The following is a 16,786-nucleotide window of genomic DNA, read 5'->3' on the forward strand; positions in this document are numbered from 1 at the left end:
TAGTGCATTTACACACTATGTCACTGTTGTAATAAGTGGGCCTGCAAATTTGCCCTGGTTGTAAACTCAGTCATAAGACGTGAATAAAAGTTCATAAAATGTCACAATAACCTGTAAAAATAAATGTTGAAGAGAAAAGGTGCGAAAGGAAGACAGTCCTTGAGTTATATCTGTAGGCCTTTTTGTTTGTACTAATTCAGTCTGTGTTAAGATCATGTTTGGTAAACAAGAAAAGTGTGGAACCAGAAATCAATAGACCTAAATTGGTGTGTCAGAAATTAGACCTATTTGGTGGACAAAATAATGAGGGAATTGGCCATTCTGCTGATCACTCACTTTTGGGGTCCTTAAAAGAAAAGATTTCACCATCATGGCTGCCACTCCTACTGTGTCTGTGGACCCAGAATCTACCATAACACCACTGGGCCTTTGTCATTCTGATCCTGAGAGATGTCCTGTCCTGACCAGACCAGGCCACAGAAAGGGACCCAGGTGACATCGCCACCTCCACCAGCTCTGGCTAAATCCCACACACTGGAATGTGAAATGAGACTTTGGTTCCTGCTTCCCCACCCCGGTGTCCTTTTTCTTCCTCACATTATTTCTTCTCTTTCCTAGCTCTCTTCTTCTGCTTTCTAAAAAGAATCTGGCTTAGCTGGCCAAAACTGTATATTTTGCAACACTGCCATCAGCCTGTGTGGCCAAAGAGACAGTTCAAAATACTTCCTAGAGCAGATTTTTTAGAAAAACATCTACTCTTGATTTTAAAATTGTCCGTGATTGAGAATCCACCACAACCCTTCGTAAATTGTTCCAGGACTTCAATAGCAACAGCAAAAACAACAGTTCCACCCTGTTTTAGCTAACTTTTTCTCTTTTCCCCAAAAGGGACACTTACTACCATCTTTAGTATCATCTAAGAAACAGTCAAACATGGGGTTTTCCTTTTAAAGACTCTCTACAACTAAAGAGAAAGGGAACAAGGGATATTGCTAGAACAAACGCCTCACTTAAAAACATTTGAAATGTATACTATTAACTGTTTTTTTCCTTCTTTTCTATATCTTTAATAAAAGGTTAAACTTTTAATGGTGTATTTGCCAAAGGACTAAGCAGGGTGAGGTGTCTGTACACCAGATCTTATTTAAAAATTGTTTAATGTTGGACAGTGACAGTCATGTTAATACCTTTGATTCTCTGGGCTAATTTATTCCATCAAAATTAATATATTACCACCCAACCCACAGATACTTAGGCTCACTGACCCCCGTTCAGAAACATACTTAAGCACCTGCATAACTATGCTGAAGTATGTTTGAGTAGTCCCATAAAACACCTTCCTGAATTGGGAATTCGCTGGGTTTTTCATCCACATTCATCCCACATTGGGATTGTAAGAGCAGAGGAGGAACAGAGTTTTTTGTTTATCCATAAATCTGTTAGTTTAAAATGGCTTTTTTAATTCTTGATTTTTGTCCCCTTTTCTTTTTTAGTGCAATTAAACTTAGACCGAAGGAGGGAGAGACCTACTTTGATGTGGTGGCTATTGTTGACCCAGCTACCAGAGATGCTCAAAGACTTGCTCCGTTACTTATGGTATATATACAGCATTGTAATGCATTAATCAGCAGTTAAAACAGTAAAAAGAGTTTTCAACTTTTATAATAGTTTGTTCTGTAGTTATGGATTGTTTCTCTTTCTCCTTAAACGGGTGGTGGGTAGCATAGCTGAAGCCTACAGTACAGTAAAAAAGCATTTACGGTAGCATGAGAATGACAAGATTAGATTGTTGGGATGAGAAAAGCTTCAGTTATGTGAAGTGCAGAGAGTTTGTTAGTCATGTTTTAATGTAACATTTGCTATTCCTTGATGTCATGTTAGTAAAATGATTACTTATTTGAAATCCCAGCTTGTGTTTGAAAACAGAATAAACAGGCTCGAAAATCATGATAGTGGAATTATTAAACGCCGGGGGGGGAAAAAGTCCAGGTTAGAGGTGAGGGGGCTTAGTTTAACTGACTTAAGACCAGTTTCTCAGGAGGACTGTGGGCTTTAATTTTGTAAAGTGCTTTCCATTCTTGGAATGGAAGGCTCTCTAGAAATTCAAAGCACAGAATTGTTAAAATAAAACACTTCATCACTAATAATTAGATCACTAGGTAATTTCTTTAATGGGAAGCCTAACATTAAAAATTTAGGCCATGTCTATACTACAGAACTGACAGCATAGCCCCCTAGTGGAGACGCAGCGCAGGCTAACTGAAGGAGTTCAGCTAGCATAGTAAACCACTTGCCCAACAACATTTGCTAAGATGACAGAGGCACTCTTCTGTCGTCATAGTTTCATCTAACCTGAGGTTTTTGTCAGTATAGCTATGTCAGCAAGAGGGTGTCTCTCTTTCACACACCTATCCAACATAGCAATGCTGGCAAAACTTTGTAGTGTAGACCAGGCCTTAGGCTACGTCTACACTACCAATGTAGAAATACTTGTATACAAAGTGTTCCAAGTGTGGACTGGCAAAGCTGAACTTTGTATTGGTATAGTAAAACCATCCCCCACAAGCGAACAAACTATACTGGTAAAAGTGTAGCTTTGCCTGTATACCGGTGTCTAAACTACAATCTTCTACTAGTGCAGTTATGTCAGTCAGGGATTCCCCTCTTTATACCCCCTGACTGACATAGCTATGCCAGCAAAAGACTAATGTAGACACAGTCCTAGATGACTCCATATTCTACAGTATTTTTCTGTTTTGACGTAAATGATAAAATTAGACTCGCATCTCAGATATTTTTTGAGATTCACTTGGATAGAATATAACATAACTAACTTCAGCATGTTAATGAAAAGCTAATTACAATATAGTATGTAATAAATAATTAAAAAGGCATGTCTCAAATAATACACACTCAAATAATTTTTCATTGGATCATTTTATACAAGTTCAGTTCAACAAACAGTATTTTTGAGGGAGAATCTGTCCACATCTTAGAATATCCCCCAAATCCTGTTTAAAATCATGAGAGCAGATAACGGATTCACTGCACCAATTACATGAAATAAAATTTGTGGAAAGCAGGGTGAGAAGGGAGATTATTAAATGTTCACTAAGGCACAGTCTGCAAAAATAGTAGTCCTCTCTATAGTATGAATTTTAGGGTATATATGTCTTTCATATTTTTAGGTTTTGAACCAACTGATAAACATGAATCTAAGAGTTTTTATGAACTGCCAGTCCAAACTTTCTGACATGCCTCTGAAAAGGTAAGGCATACCATGTTGGGGGGAAAGACCTTAGTAAACACTGCAGTGTTAAAACATTGGTGGTGAACATTTACAAAAGATAAACATGCAATTCTGAAGTCAGCAAAGGCCCCTGAAGGCTACAGTTCTGATTCATGGCAGCTTTGGAAGTTTCAAATTTTGTTTTCATTTCACAATGGAACAAAACTTACCCTTTTGAATGTTCTCGAAAAACCAGAGTTGTGCTGAAATGTCCCTTTAGGATAGAAACATGAGCTTTTCAGTTCAGGAAGTGGGGAGGAGGGGTGTCTGTGTGTGTGTCTGTGTCTAGAAGCTGGTAGGTATGGCACTGGCATGGGATGTTTGGATCCAGCTTCAGTTCCCTGCTCTGCCTGATTCAGAGCGGAGCTTTTCATCCCAGATCACTCTGAATTGGGCAGGGCAGGGACTTGAACATCGATTTCCCACATCTCATGCTGCTCTCTGAACCACCAGCCAATAGAGTGTGAGTGTCTCCTCCTCTCCCATGAAAATTTTATCAAAATCAATATGTCTCAGCATGTTTGGTCACTTTGGTCTCTAGAATCTCTTCTGTGACTTTAACTATAGTGGTTCAAATGCTATATTAAGATATTGTAGCTATTCAATAAAACACTTCTTAGAATTCAATTTCAGTCTAGATTCTTCTGATAAAGTTTTTAATTGGTGAAGATGAAATTCTGACCTATGTTAAGTGTGATTTCTTAAACAAAGAGCCTAAAAATAGAAGGGAACAAAGGTCCAGTAATGGGCTTTCAGAGGGTCTGAGGCTCTTTGGAAAGATGACTGTCAGTGAGAGTTAAAAGGCAGGAACTATTCATAAAACTTGGCAGCAAGATATTCTAGGATTTTCCTTTTGAAATTTCAGCTTTTATCGCTATATTTTGGAGCCCGAGATTTCTTTCACAGCAGATGACAACTTTGCTCCTGGTCCAATTGCCAAATTCTTGGATATGCCTCAGACTCCACTGTTCACTCTGAACCTAAATACACCTGAGAGCTGGATGGTGGAGTCTGTCAGAACGCCGTATGACCTTGATAACATTTATTTAGAGGAGGTAAGACTTCAGCATTTCCTATTATTTAGTGTGTGTTTGTATATGATTTTTCTGGGGCTTGTCTTTGGACTTTTGGAAGCTCAAAACCATTTAATGCTGTGGACAGAGGGGGAAGATGAGGGGAATGCTGCATTTACCCATTCCCACTGTAGTGCAGGTTCCACAGAAAAACTGCATCATATATGTGCAGCATTTCATAGACATAGTCCTAAACTAGAAATAAAACTCTATTATGGGGCCCCTAACTTTTTTTATTTTTAAATTAATTTGTAAAAAAAAAAATTAGTTCTTCTTATAATGCTCCATACAAAATGTCTTGAATTTTTCAAAAAGTATCCTTTCAAAATTTAAGTGTTTTTCAACTCCTGATTTATTATTTAGAGAGATTTTTGGGGTGGGCCTGAGAATATCACCTCAATGTTCAGGCCTGCCCATCTCCTCCCTCCCTTTTCTCTCTGAACATACACCTGTCTGCTGTTTCTCCCTGTTCATTTTCAGTTCTGCTGCTGCTGTTACTGATACCCACTTTCAGGTGCTGGGGAAGAGCATGCACCACCACCAAATAGTGAAACTGACTACATACAAAGGAAACTGGAAACTAAATGTTCTCTTATCTTTTCTTTATAGTGACCGTAACAGTTACCTGTCATAGTAATAGGTCCAACATTTTCAGACAGAAATGAGATTTTTCAATTTGATAGTGACCCTTTCCAGATTTCCAGAAAGAGAGGGAGTAAAAAGAAACAAGAAAAGTGAAATCAAAAGAGGACTCCATGTTTAATCCAAGAACGCTGATAGTAAAATAAAGGAAGAATATCTGTCCGTACTGTCACTGGTTGGCATTTAGAAAAGTGTTACAGGATGGAGTGAATAAACCAATTACGGTTGGCAGTCACGACTTTCTGACTTGCTAGTCTAATAACTGACATTAGCCAATCAGATAATAGATACTAGTGCTGGGGCCTCTTTATGTGCAGTACAAGGTAAACCACATTCACCTAACTAAGTTTAGGAAATTGCTATAAACGATGTAAGGTGAACAGCTCTCATGCTTCAGACTCAAGCTGATAAGCCTGAGTGGATCTGAAAATATCATTTATTTTTTTCCTTTGGGTTAAGCCATTGCACAGTTGACCAGGAACGATTAGATATTTTGTGTGTATCTAGTGTATGTGCAAGATGCCGGATTGAGTGCCCTGGAGGCTGAAGTCCTCTATTTATCCACAGAACAGGTCTGGCATGGGCAGTGGCAGTGCAAGCTTCCCCACCAATGTGCCTCAACCCTGACCTGGAGGAACCACCTCTAGAGGTGAGAGGGTAGTTCAGTCTCCAGAACCATTCAGTCCTGGGCTTGTCTGCTGAGATTGCCAACAGCAGTGCCAGCTGAGAGGGTGGCTCTTATGATATGGACTTCTGTCCACTGCAAAGTAGAGCAAGACCACCAAAATCACTTCAGATAGGTCACTCAATAGCCAACAGTTGGTAACAACTTTTGGCCACTGCCAATCTGGATTACATTCAGACTGAAAATCTTTATAACCTACTACCAATTCACCTTTGTTTTTGCCTCCTTCTGATGTATCGGGTAAAATCCAGTGCCAGTACAGTGCATTAGATAGACCAATGGTTGGCTCTAGCATCAATGATCCTGTCCTGATTGTAAAGCAAATAGTATTTGTATCATTTATTAGTTTATTATCTAATCAATTAAATTATAAATAGGCAACTAAAAGGCCAGTACTAATCATTTTATACCTCTAAATTTATTTTTACCAGTTGTATTTTCCTTTTCTTTGCCTGAACACATGGAAAGATTCTGAGAAAAAGAATCTGAATGTAACTGAGACTTTTCTAATCTAATCACTGTCCCAAGTCACTAAACAATACTTGCACTGTTTTTGTATTTGAAATCTCTGAGATGCAGATCTCTGAAGCTAACAATTAAACTGAGCATTCTGGAGCAGCAGGGAGGTTGGACCATCTCACAAAATATCATAACACTCTGCACAATCAGCAGTCTCCTCAGGAGAAGGTCCAAGCCTAAAGTAGCAAGGGGTTAGGGTTGAGGTGCACTGAGAATTCTGGGTGGGTAATTTTGCTCTGCAGATTTGTCCTGCATTATTTGCAGCCAATTGCATCAATCTCTTTCAGACAGCACTTAACTTACTGTGGGCATTATGAAAATATATCTATGGATATAAAGATTAAATGATTTGTTTTAAATTATTGGGATTGGACTGGACAGAACTCAACAAATCTGGATTCAGTTTCCCTTTCTGTCACAGACTCTGTGTGACTTAGGGCAAGTCACTTGAACACTCTTTACCTAAATTCTCCATTTCCAAATGCTTCTTTTCTCCCACCCTTTGTCCTTTTTGTTTAGACTGTAAGCTTTTCAGGGCAGGGACTGTCTCATACTATGTGGAAATACAGTGCCCAGTTCAGTGGGGTCCTAATCTCTTTTGGGGCCTTTACGTGCTACTTAATACCAATTAATAATAATCCACCCAAAACACCATCCCCTGAATCAAAATAAAAAGTGCTTTTATTTAAAAACAAAAATTGAATTGTGAGAAAATGAGTTAAATATTTTAGAGCATTATTAATCAAGCCACTAGAAAATGTAGCCAGAATAACCGATTTGAGTTATTCCTAAATGCAGCAATGGCTTTTTTTTTTTTTTTTTTTTTTTTTTTTTTGGTGCAGGTGGATAATATAGTAGCTGCAGAATATGAATTGGAGTATCTGCTTCTGGAAGGACACTGCTATGACATAACTACAGGACAACCACCTCGAGGACTCCAGTTCACACTGGGAACTTCAGCCAACCCTGTCACTGTTGACACTATTGTCATGGCCAATTTAGTAAGTGACTGGTGTTATACAGGCAACAAATTACATCCCTCAAGGTTCTATCCTCTGTTGCTCATGATACATGCAAAGTCTATTGGCAAGATCATTTTATTAACATTTTATTAGGTTTATTAGTTCATTTTATTAGGTTGCCTTTTAATATGTTGACAATACACATGTGAATATTGCTTGCAGGTGATGGATCTTGCAGTTTGGTTACAGTTGTGGAAAAATGGTTGGATTATGTTGCTGGCTAGATGTGTTAGAGCACCTTATTCCTAGCACCGTCAAGGCAGAAGTCTTGCTTTTTGGTAGGATTATCAGTTGTCGTTATCAAGATGGTCTTGTTCCCTCCACATTTCGACTTACTGACAGGACTCTTGCAGGTGGTAGTGTGCCATTTTAAGAATATTGGCATGTTGAACGATGGAAAACCAGTCAGTGGTGTAATTTGTCTCCAAAATGATCTTGTAATAGCAACTCATGTCCTCATGACCATGAGGCTTTTTCATTTTAATTCCTTCCTAGTATGGCTTCTTAATCACATCTTGTTCAAAGTACAGTAGTATGATTAGTCACTAGTTTTATTGTTTCTGTTGGCTATCTGTGGAGTGTGAGCTGATCTGAAATTGACCTTATTGATATTTAAACATTTTTGTCATGTTGTCATGGCTATGTTCAACACCAACGTGAGTCTTGTCCAGAGAGGCCTTTGAACCTACCCATTTTTCAGGATTCCCTCATAACATCTTGGATCAGTAGACCTGCTGATCTAACTACTAATTCATAGCTTTACTAAAGTGGATCCTAGGAGTGGAAATAGCAACTTCTTGACACTTGTCTCTGCTTTTTCTCCCCTCCAGCACTTCAAAACACACATTTAAAAAATTTCTCTCTCATTAGTTTCCTTTTCCATTGTCTTTTCTGTGTCTGAACCCCTCTGACCTTCTGGGTAGTTAGAGAGAGAAAGGGGCTTTATTATGTTTTGTTTTCTCTTGTAGTCATAAATTTTATGAACAGCACCTTCTGTTGGGGCTCTAAAAACGGAAAGTACTTGATTTAATTTTAAAAAGCAACCAAGTTGCTGATGGGATGTGCTTCAGAATTGCTAACAAAAGTGTTAACTGTTTAGTCACACTTTTATGTATTTTTTACAAAATTCTACATTTTAAAAACAGGAGATGGCACACTCCTTCATAGTCTGGGAGTACAATGTAGTAAAATCTTATTCTGTGTGCAAGTTAGTGATAGAAAGGTAAGAGATGTATCTTTTGTAAAAATCTACAGAATCATAATTTCAGTGCTGCCACCCTCTGTGGAGTGGTAGGGTATGTGTGCGCCTCTACCTTCCACTCCCAGCTCCAGGTCCTCCTTCAGTTGTTGGAAATTTTGGTAATACAGTATTATCGGAAATGGGTCAAGTTGGGAGAAAGAGCTCTTGCATGATACCCATGAATGCAATGGCATCAAAGAGGACAAATATAGACCAATTATATAGCTATATAGTCGAGAAAAAGTTTAAATATAAACTTTTTAAAAATTATACTTAAACACATGGATGCATTGCTTTCATAAATCATCATCAGTGTTGTCTCTGTCTAGGGCATCACTGATAGACACGTTATCACACTAATCCTCATCTGTGTCGCACTTGCACATTGCACTCTCATAAGGCAGGCTGCTGGCCAAACATTTGCAGGGCAGTGAGCATCTGGTCTTTCCACACAAGCACTTGATTAGCTGAATAATTGATTTGGGAGCGCCTGGTATTTTACACATAAATGGTGTGATCAGTCCATCTTCCAAGACCCATCCATGCCCAATAGGGGAGGGTAGTTTTGGATGTGCTTGATCATCCTGGAGCCATTCCATTGCATGATTATATCTGCTATCAAGAAGACAAATTAATGCACCCCTTGTCAATGGCAATTTTTCTTCATTTGTCTGGTTCCTGGAAAACATTCATCAACATATAGCTTTGTAAGTGTCGTAATGTTGGTCTTCAAATGGTAAACTCCACATATGAATGCCTCCAGTGTGTTTGACTTCATCAGTGACTATCTCAGCTGTTCCAAGCACCTTCAGAGCAAGGAGAAAATCTTTGGAAGCTAAATCAAATACCTTCCAGTAAGACAATCTGGTCTTTCCAGCCAGCCTTCCAGTAGTGTCATGTCCTGAAAGAGCGTGGAAACATGGCAGTGTGGTGGCTTTTAATGATCCAAGTGATAGGAGCACATCTCTGAGGGATATACATCAATTTTGTTCCCCAGCAGCAAACACAAAAACGGAATCTTGCAACAGTCTTGAATAGCGTCTCAAAGGGAGCACTAGAACATCTGTGTCCTGTATAAAACCCTAGACTTTAGTAGCTCTTCTCTCTGTGGTATGGATGGCATACAAGATAATTTTTGTGTCAGCCTCCTCACAGGAATGACGAAGAAATTCCACTGAACAGTGCAATATCTCACGTGTTGAAATTGTTCTTAATTGATGCCTTTGGGCTTACTGCAGAAGGAGCAGGTGGTCTTGAAATGCATGCCATGGGACCTAGTATAAGGTAAGCCTTGCCCACCACTGCCACTTGTTGCAGCATTGTCAACTTTTTCCTGACGCTTGATGTACCTCCTCTCCACCCTTGCCAAATACAGTTGATTGGTGCACTTCCTATAGTATGTAAGGTGCCACCAAATGTCACGTTTAACCTGGTCCTCCAAGGTGATACTCCCCTAAAATACTAGGTACAGTAATCTTGGCATGCCCACTGATGCCTAAAAATAATCAAGACCAAAGTAAAAACAGTAATTTTGTATTAAATTACTTCAGGATTGTATTTAATTATGTTATGTGGCTATGTTCATCCTGTTTGGACATGGATTCCAGTAACTTCTAGTTGGATGCTGACATCCGAATCAGTGCCTCATCACAATTCTTTTGCCATAATAAACAAAGCTGATAATACCACTGAACTGCTTTTTTGCCAGTGATGGCAAATCAATTTGAAGTACCCCTTCTGCTTATAGTAATCTGTAACATTAAAAAAATGAATCAGGTGTCATGTTCTGGGTCTTCACTGATAAGACAGTACTGGCAGTCAAGGGCCATCATCTAAATTTGTGAGGGTTGCGTGTTTGACATGACTGTGTTAAAGTATAATTTTAAAAAATTGATTTTTTAAAAAATATTTTCTCAAATACATATCTACGTAATTGTTCTAGGGTTGGCACCATTGTGGTCAAGGGAGAAAGGCTTTTGAAAGATACTCAACTTGACCCATTTCCAATGACATATTACTGATATTTCCACCAATCGGAGAACCTAGAGTTAAGAGTTAAGTCCCCGTCATCACCCCCACCCCGCCACACCACAAAGGGTGACACCATTGAAATTATGATTCTGTGATTTATATTTCTTTGTACAAATCAAATGACACATCCCTTATCTTCCTGTCATTAACTTGTTCAGAGAATTAGACATGCTTCCAGACTGTCTTTTATGTAATTTTCTGAGGCTATGGCTGCATTAGAGAGTTTACAGCAGCACAGCTGTGCCAATGCAGCTGCGCCACTGTAAGCTCTCTAGTGTAGCCACTCCAAGCTGAGAGAGGAGAGCTCTCCCTTTGGCTTAATTAATCCACCCCCAACGAGCAGTGGTAGCTATGGTCAGCAGGAGAAGCTCTCCTGCCTACATAGTACTGTCCACATCGGTTCTTATTTAGGTGTAACTTATGTCGCTCACGAGGGTGGTTTATTCATATGCCTGGGTGACATAGATTATACCAACATAAATGGTAGTGTAGACATAGCTTCACTGTCTACTAAGGTGAAATATAGGCCTGATAGAAGAACTAATGAGACAGATTTTCACAGCTGATTTTTCTATATTATATAATTTCTACCTCCTTAGCTGGCAACTTCCATAATTTTGCTGTAACATGAACAGTGAGTATTGTGAGTGTGCATGCCTTTGGGGGTGGCTATTTTTAGTTAGCCATGTTGGGGGGGGGGGGAGGACAACGACTACATACTGTATTTATTTGCTTTTAAATGGGAATAGATTTATCTATCTCACTTTACTCCCTTTACTTTCTGATAAGTTGGTCTTTGAATAACTGAGTCTGATGAGATTTGGAAATAGCCTACTAAGCATGCACACTTCATTATTTTCCTTAACTTCAGAAACTTGGACTCTTGTGCTTTTTCTCCAGATATTTGCACTTGCATCTCTTTGATTGTGCAGTTATAATTACACATTTGGCATCAAAATGAAAGAATGTGAGCCTATATGATACATCATCACAAATATTTAGATCCTCAATAGATTTTATCACCTTAACAATGAATTTTCTGATTCTTCTGCAATTAAAATCTAAAACTTGATGGTGTAATAACATACTTTGGTGCATGTGTTTTGCATAGTAATTTTTAAAAAGTTTGTACCAAAGTAGTTTGTTGCACTAAGTGTAGGATGTTAAATCTTCCTGCTTTATCTGTGACTCTGCTCCAAAGAACTTTAATTCAAGTCCCAATCACTGTAGCATCAGAATGAATCAAACATTGTGTACTGAAGTTGGATCTTTTATGGATCATTACAGTGGTTAGCAAGTAGTGGTTAGAAAGATTTTTTTGTTTGTTTGTTTGTTTTTCCTCCAATGGAGGGAATCCAAACAAGTTAGACATTCTGAGTCATCCTTGCAGAAAAACAGGCTCAAAGTCTGTGTTTGGTGTCTGTTCCGACAGTGACTACTTGAAAAAAAATCTCCATCTGTTTGAAAGATTCTACCTGCTCCATGGGTATTCCATACTTTGAAATGGGAAATTTGACTGGAACTGGTAGAACCTTTCCTGTTCTTATTTGGGTTTTGAAGATGAAAGATGTTTTAATCATCTGATTTATGATCAAGTATATACAAATCTAAAATGGCTGATAAAGAAAAATGGTCAAATTGCATACTGCTAGGAAACAATAGCAAAAGTAGTTTAGGTTTTCACCTAAAGCAGTGTGTTGCTTTTTTCCTTTACAGGGCTACTTCCAATTAAAAGCCAATCCTGGGGCTTGGGTTTTGAGACTCAGAAAGGGGAGATCTGAGGACATCTATAGAATCTACAGGTGGGGCTATATGATAACTTTTTGTTTTTGTTCTTGTGAACATTTTAAACTGCACACACACAATATTGGTACATATGTATCTAGCCTTTCCTTTACCAAACAGCAGCTAATTGTTCAATGAAAATTGCATGCCTTGCCAGATACACACTTTGTTACCTGAGATTAAATCTAATAAATTCCCTTTGCAAGCTTGTATGTGTATGTTCACTTAGGGATTTATTGGATAGATTTTTATGGTGTTATGGTTTACACAGGGAGGGAACAACGCTGTTATGACAAAGATCTTTCTGACAAGTGCACATGAAGAAGAAATAGGAAACAAAGTGGCCTTTTTTCTGTGATGATGGTTACAAAGCTAAATATTTTTCATTTCTAGCCATGATGGTACAGATTCTCCACCTGATGCTAATGAAATTACTGTTGTTCTCAACAACTTCAAGAGCAAAATTATTAAAGTGAAGGTGAGTTTGAAAACTGTACTGCAAGAGATCCTCTTGAGCTTGGGTGGTTGGTTTGAGGTCTTGGACAATGGCAGTGGGAACAAAGGTTTTTTAAGAACTAATTATCCCTCCTATAAATTTACATGAGAGGCAATATATGCAAAATAAAGCAGAAGCCTCAAGATACTTAGATTATGCATGCCCTTTCTGGGGGAAGGAATGGCACTATACTGTTATTAAGCTGTTATAACAATACTTCGGTCTTACATGGCCTGCTACAAAGCCTATTGAAATCAATGGGAGAAACTCACTGGGAAGGAAATGGGAAATGGCAATACTCCCATTGATCTCAGTGGTCTGCAGATCAGGTCCCTAATAATGCATTTCATCTGTAGATCTTAAAGCACTTTACAAAGAAGTATCATTATCCCAGTTTTACAGGGGGTAACGGAGGCGCGAAGTAGTTGTGTAAATTGAAGGGCAGGTCAATGGCAGAGATTAGATTAAAATCCAGGTCTTCAGACACTCAGTCTATATCCTGGAACATTGGAACATATTAGCTATTTGATGTTTGCATTGTTAGTATGAAGGTCCCTCTCAAGTCTTACATCAAAAGTACGTGTGTGTGTGTGTGTGTGTGTGTGTGTGTGTGTGTGTGTGTGTGTGTGTGTGTGTGTGTGTGTGTGTGTGTGTGTGTGTGTGTGTGTGTGTGTGTGTGTGTGTGTGTGTGACCGATCTCATTCACAGCTTATAAATAGGAATAAATGGCTTAATTAATTATAAAGCATTGTTCACTTCCAGCACACAGTAGAATACTGTTAATGTGTAACAGCACAATATAATTTATATAAGAAAAGTGAGATGAATTGTAAAATTGGAAAGGAATCATTCTTGTGAATGTCAAGTGGAAGAGAATTTTATCAGTGAGGTGCTAAGTGTGGAAGTGTATTTGTGTGCTGATAGCAGTATTATAGTAGCAGTGACACTAAATACATTTAGGCCCCTTTTATTGTTGTGCATGCAATTAGTGATTGTGTATTCAGAATGAGGGATTTGACATATGGTTGCTCTAAATTACATGCAAATTAGCAACATAATTGTGCTCACTTTTTACAGGCTCAACAGAGCGCAAAATCTTAAATATATCCCTTAATCATGTTTAATATGCTTCCTCCTCCACAGCTAGTAATGATTATATAACAAACATACATCCAGCCAGTCAGTAGTTTAACTACTACTATGGATGTTTTACCCACTGGCTAACTTATACATTATTAAAGACCTGTGCTTAATCTACCTTCTTTCATCAGTGTAATTATAATCAAGGGTGAAAAGCAAATAGCATCAGATAACTATGGAGCTGTCTTGCCCTCAGAGGGCATACAGCAAAAGAAGGCGCAGCTACAAAATGGAACTGGATTAATCCATTGGTGGTGATGGTTGCAGCACATCCTATTCTCTCTTCCTCCCAGAATTTCTATTGTGCATTGGTTTGGCTTTGGTTTTTGGATGTGGCCTTCTTGCCTACTAGATTGAGTTGCTTAGCTCTAGTGCTGCACTCCTAATGTGACCACTGACTCCTTTTGGCCAATATAGAGAGTACTGTTAATTTTTTTCTCCATCATTCAAGATGATGACAAAAATATATTTTGACAAGTTTTAGCCTTCTAAAATAGAAAGTCTTCAGACCTGTGAACTAGTTTGGATTTTGCGTTAAAATTGACTAGTGAAAACTGAATTATTGTCCCTTTTGATATGTCTCTTAATATGTATGTAGATGGAAATCATTCAAACTGATAAACAAAAACATGGAGTGATGATGACTGCTTAGTATGTTATAGCTATTTTCTCAGCTGTTAATAAAATTTGTTGGCTAAAGCAGTGTTCTACATTTGCAGGTTCAGAAGAAACTAGATATGATGAACGAAGATTTACTAAGTGATGGAACCAGTGAGAATGAGTCTGGATTTTGGGAGTCTCTTAAATGGTAAAACAGGTTCTCTGTTCACTAAAATCCTGCAAGTCTGTTGAGACTGAAGGATTGTCTGGTATTTTAATGATGGACTTAAAGTACCAATAATCTATAGCTGTCCTGTTATAAATAGTACTGGGTTTGAGGGTTTAATTTTTAAAACTATACTAACAGTAATTCCTGAGAGTCCACTTTATTCAGCTGTGTAGAATGAGAAGGGCATCGCTTTGTAACTATATTCTCCTCCCTTCCCTCTACAAAGGGTTACTATGTGCTTTTCTTGGTGCCCTTGAACACTGTACATCTTCTAAAGGCCCCACATCACAGATAGCCTCCTTAGGGCTGAAGAGGTCTCATTAACAGGATTCTTTTCAGAGCCCATCCATAATATAAATCAGCTGGCAACAGCCAGCATTCCAAGATCTGAGCACATTGTATCTGCAACATGCTCAACCCCTGCCAGACTGGGAAGAGAGAGATTTGGCTTGGGGGAAAAGCCTAGCTTCCTACATGACACTGCAGACATGTATAAGTATTCTAATAAGGACTTTGTATTTTTCCTGATTTTAGGGGATTTACAGGTGGGCAAAAAAATGATGAAGTGAAGCAGGATAAAGATGACGTGATTAATATATTCTCTGTGGCTTCAGGACACCTGTATGAAAGATTCCTCCGGTTAGTCTAGAGACTGTAATTTTTGTTTCTCAATTGGTAGATTTACTGCTATTGCTGTTACTTAAAAAAGTATTTGGAAGCTGTAGATCCCAACAAATCTCCTTTTCAGTAGTCAGCTGACAGTTTGTTACATATGAATAGTTTGGTGCAGAGTTGTTAAGAGCACTGGCTATTTCATTTGGCATAGGTCTTTTTCCTTAATGTTAAGGGTAATATTTAAAAAAGTGAAATCCAGCAGTAAAACTCCCATTAGATTCAAAACAATTGGAAACTTTAGTGTATGGTATAAACTTGTCTGTTTATGCAGTTGACAGTAAGTGAACCGTTCAGGCAAGCTTTGTTTAGTAGATGTCACTGGGATGCAATATTGTTGTACAATTCTCACTGCTACAAAGCAATATTCATAGAACAAACCTTAAGGCAAAGATAAAAAGTTGATTTTCAAAGCACAAGATATTTATTCTATTACTTTTATTTGTATTCTTACACTATTTTGCTCTTAACAAAAAGCTAATATAGATTTAAGCCTTTTATCTAAATAGATAAAACAATACTGTCCTAATATTTGATTTACTGTTTATTGGATTAGAGAACCACCCACTTGGTATATTCATGCATAAAATGTTCAGTATTTTTAAATAATTATTTTGTACTTAGGTGTTCAAGATAATTTTAATAGGCTGCAGCTGTATATTTTCTTTTTGATGCATAATGGTCAGTAATCTGGCATAAATTGCAGTCACCAGAATAATGTAGGGAAATAGCAATCTAATCTAATCATTACAGAGAGCTTTCTGCAGAGCTGGGATGTACTAACTTTGTTTTAGCACTAACGGTAGTGGTCTCTTACAATTGGGGGAAGTTTTTCCTGTTGATTAAAAGTACAAAATCTTTGTTTGCTTTTTCTGCTTTTAACAGTATAATGATGTTATCTGTGCTGAAACACACTAAGACTCCAGTGAAATTCTGGTTCTTGAAGAACTACTTGTCACCTACGTTCAAGGTTTGTTACTAGATCTTTTACTACAGGTAAAAGTAAAAAATCTTTTCTAAGGGTTATTACATTTGTCATCTTCATACCTCATTTTTTTAGATATCTGTTCTTTGAACAGGTAGGTAAGTCCCATACTTATCAACATGAAAAGCTATGTGTATTAACCTATTGATATCTCTTTATTTTGACAAACAAGAAGTGTAGCTGCAGTCTTATTCTTCTGATGAAGAAGTTTGTGTAAGTGAAGATCAGTTTGACAGTGGGTTAACTTTGTAAGCTGGTATTTAAGGAGGGAGCTGCACATAGTAATAAGCATGGAGTAAGAGAATTCTTCATAACTTTGTTTAGAGATAAAGGTGTGGCTGTTAAACAAAGAAGGCTTCATTTTAAACTGCATAGGGA

At 38.0% G+C, this 16,786-nt stretch overlaps 1 protein-coding gene across 4 annotated transcripts in view; it reads left to right on the top strand.

Annotated features, from left to right (window-relative positions):
* UGGT1 (UDP-glucose glycoprotein glucosyltransferase 1) overlaps window positions 1–16,786 on the top strand; it is an 85,861-nt gene that overhangs the window by 57,472 nt on the left and 11,603 nt on the right. For all 4 annotated transcript variants that reach the window (XM_067538857.1, XM_067538858.1, XM_067538859.1 and 1 more), the window contains 9 exons: window positions 1,494–1,596; window positions 3,189–3,268; window positions 4,155–4,344; window positions 7,051–7,209; window positions 12,218–12,303; window positions 12,680–12,764; window positions 14,642–14,730; window positions 15,286–15,390; window positions 16,309–16,393. In XM_067538857.1, the coding sequence (XP_067394958.1) occupies window positions 1,494–1,596; window positions 3,189–3,268; window positions 4,155–4,344; window positions 7,051–7,209; window positions 12,218–12,303; window positions 12,680–12,764; window positions 14,642–14,730; window positions 15,286–15,390; window positions 16,309–16,393 (982 nt within the window). The remainder of the gene's footprint in view (window positions 1–1,493; window positions 1,597–3,188; window positions 3,269–4,154; window positions 4,345–7,050; window positions 7,210–12,217; window positions 12,304–12,679; window positions 12,765–14,641; window positions 14,731–15,285; window positions 15,391–16,308; window positions 16,394–16,786) is intronic.

The sequence above is a fragment of the Emydura macquarii genome, unplaced genomic scaffold, assembly GCF_026122565.2.
Source record: "Emydura macquarii macquarii isolate MOO-44397 ecotype Brisbane River unplaced genomic scaffold, CSIRO-AGI_Emac_v2 contig_499, whole genome shotgun sequence".
In the NCBI taxonomy this organism is placed as follows: Eukaryota; Metazoa; Chordata; order Testudines; family Chelidae; genus Emydura; species Emydura macquarii.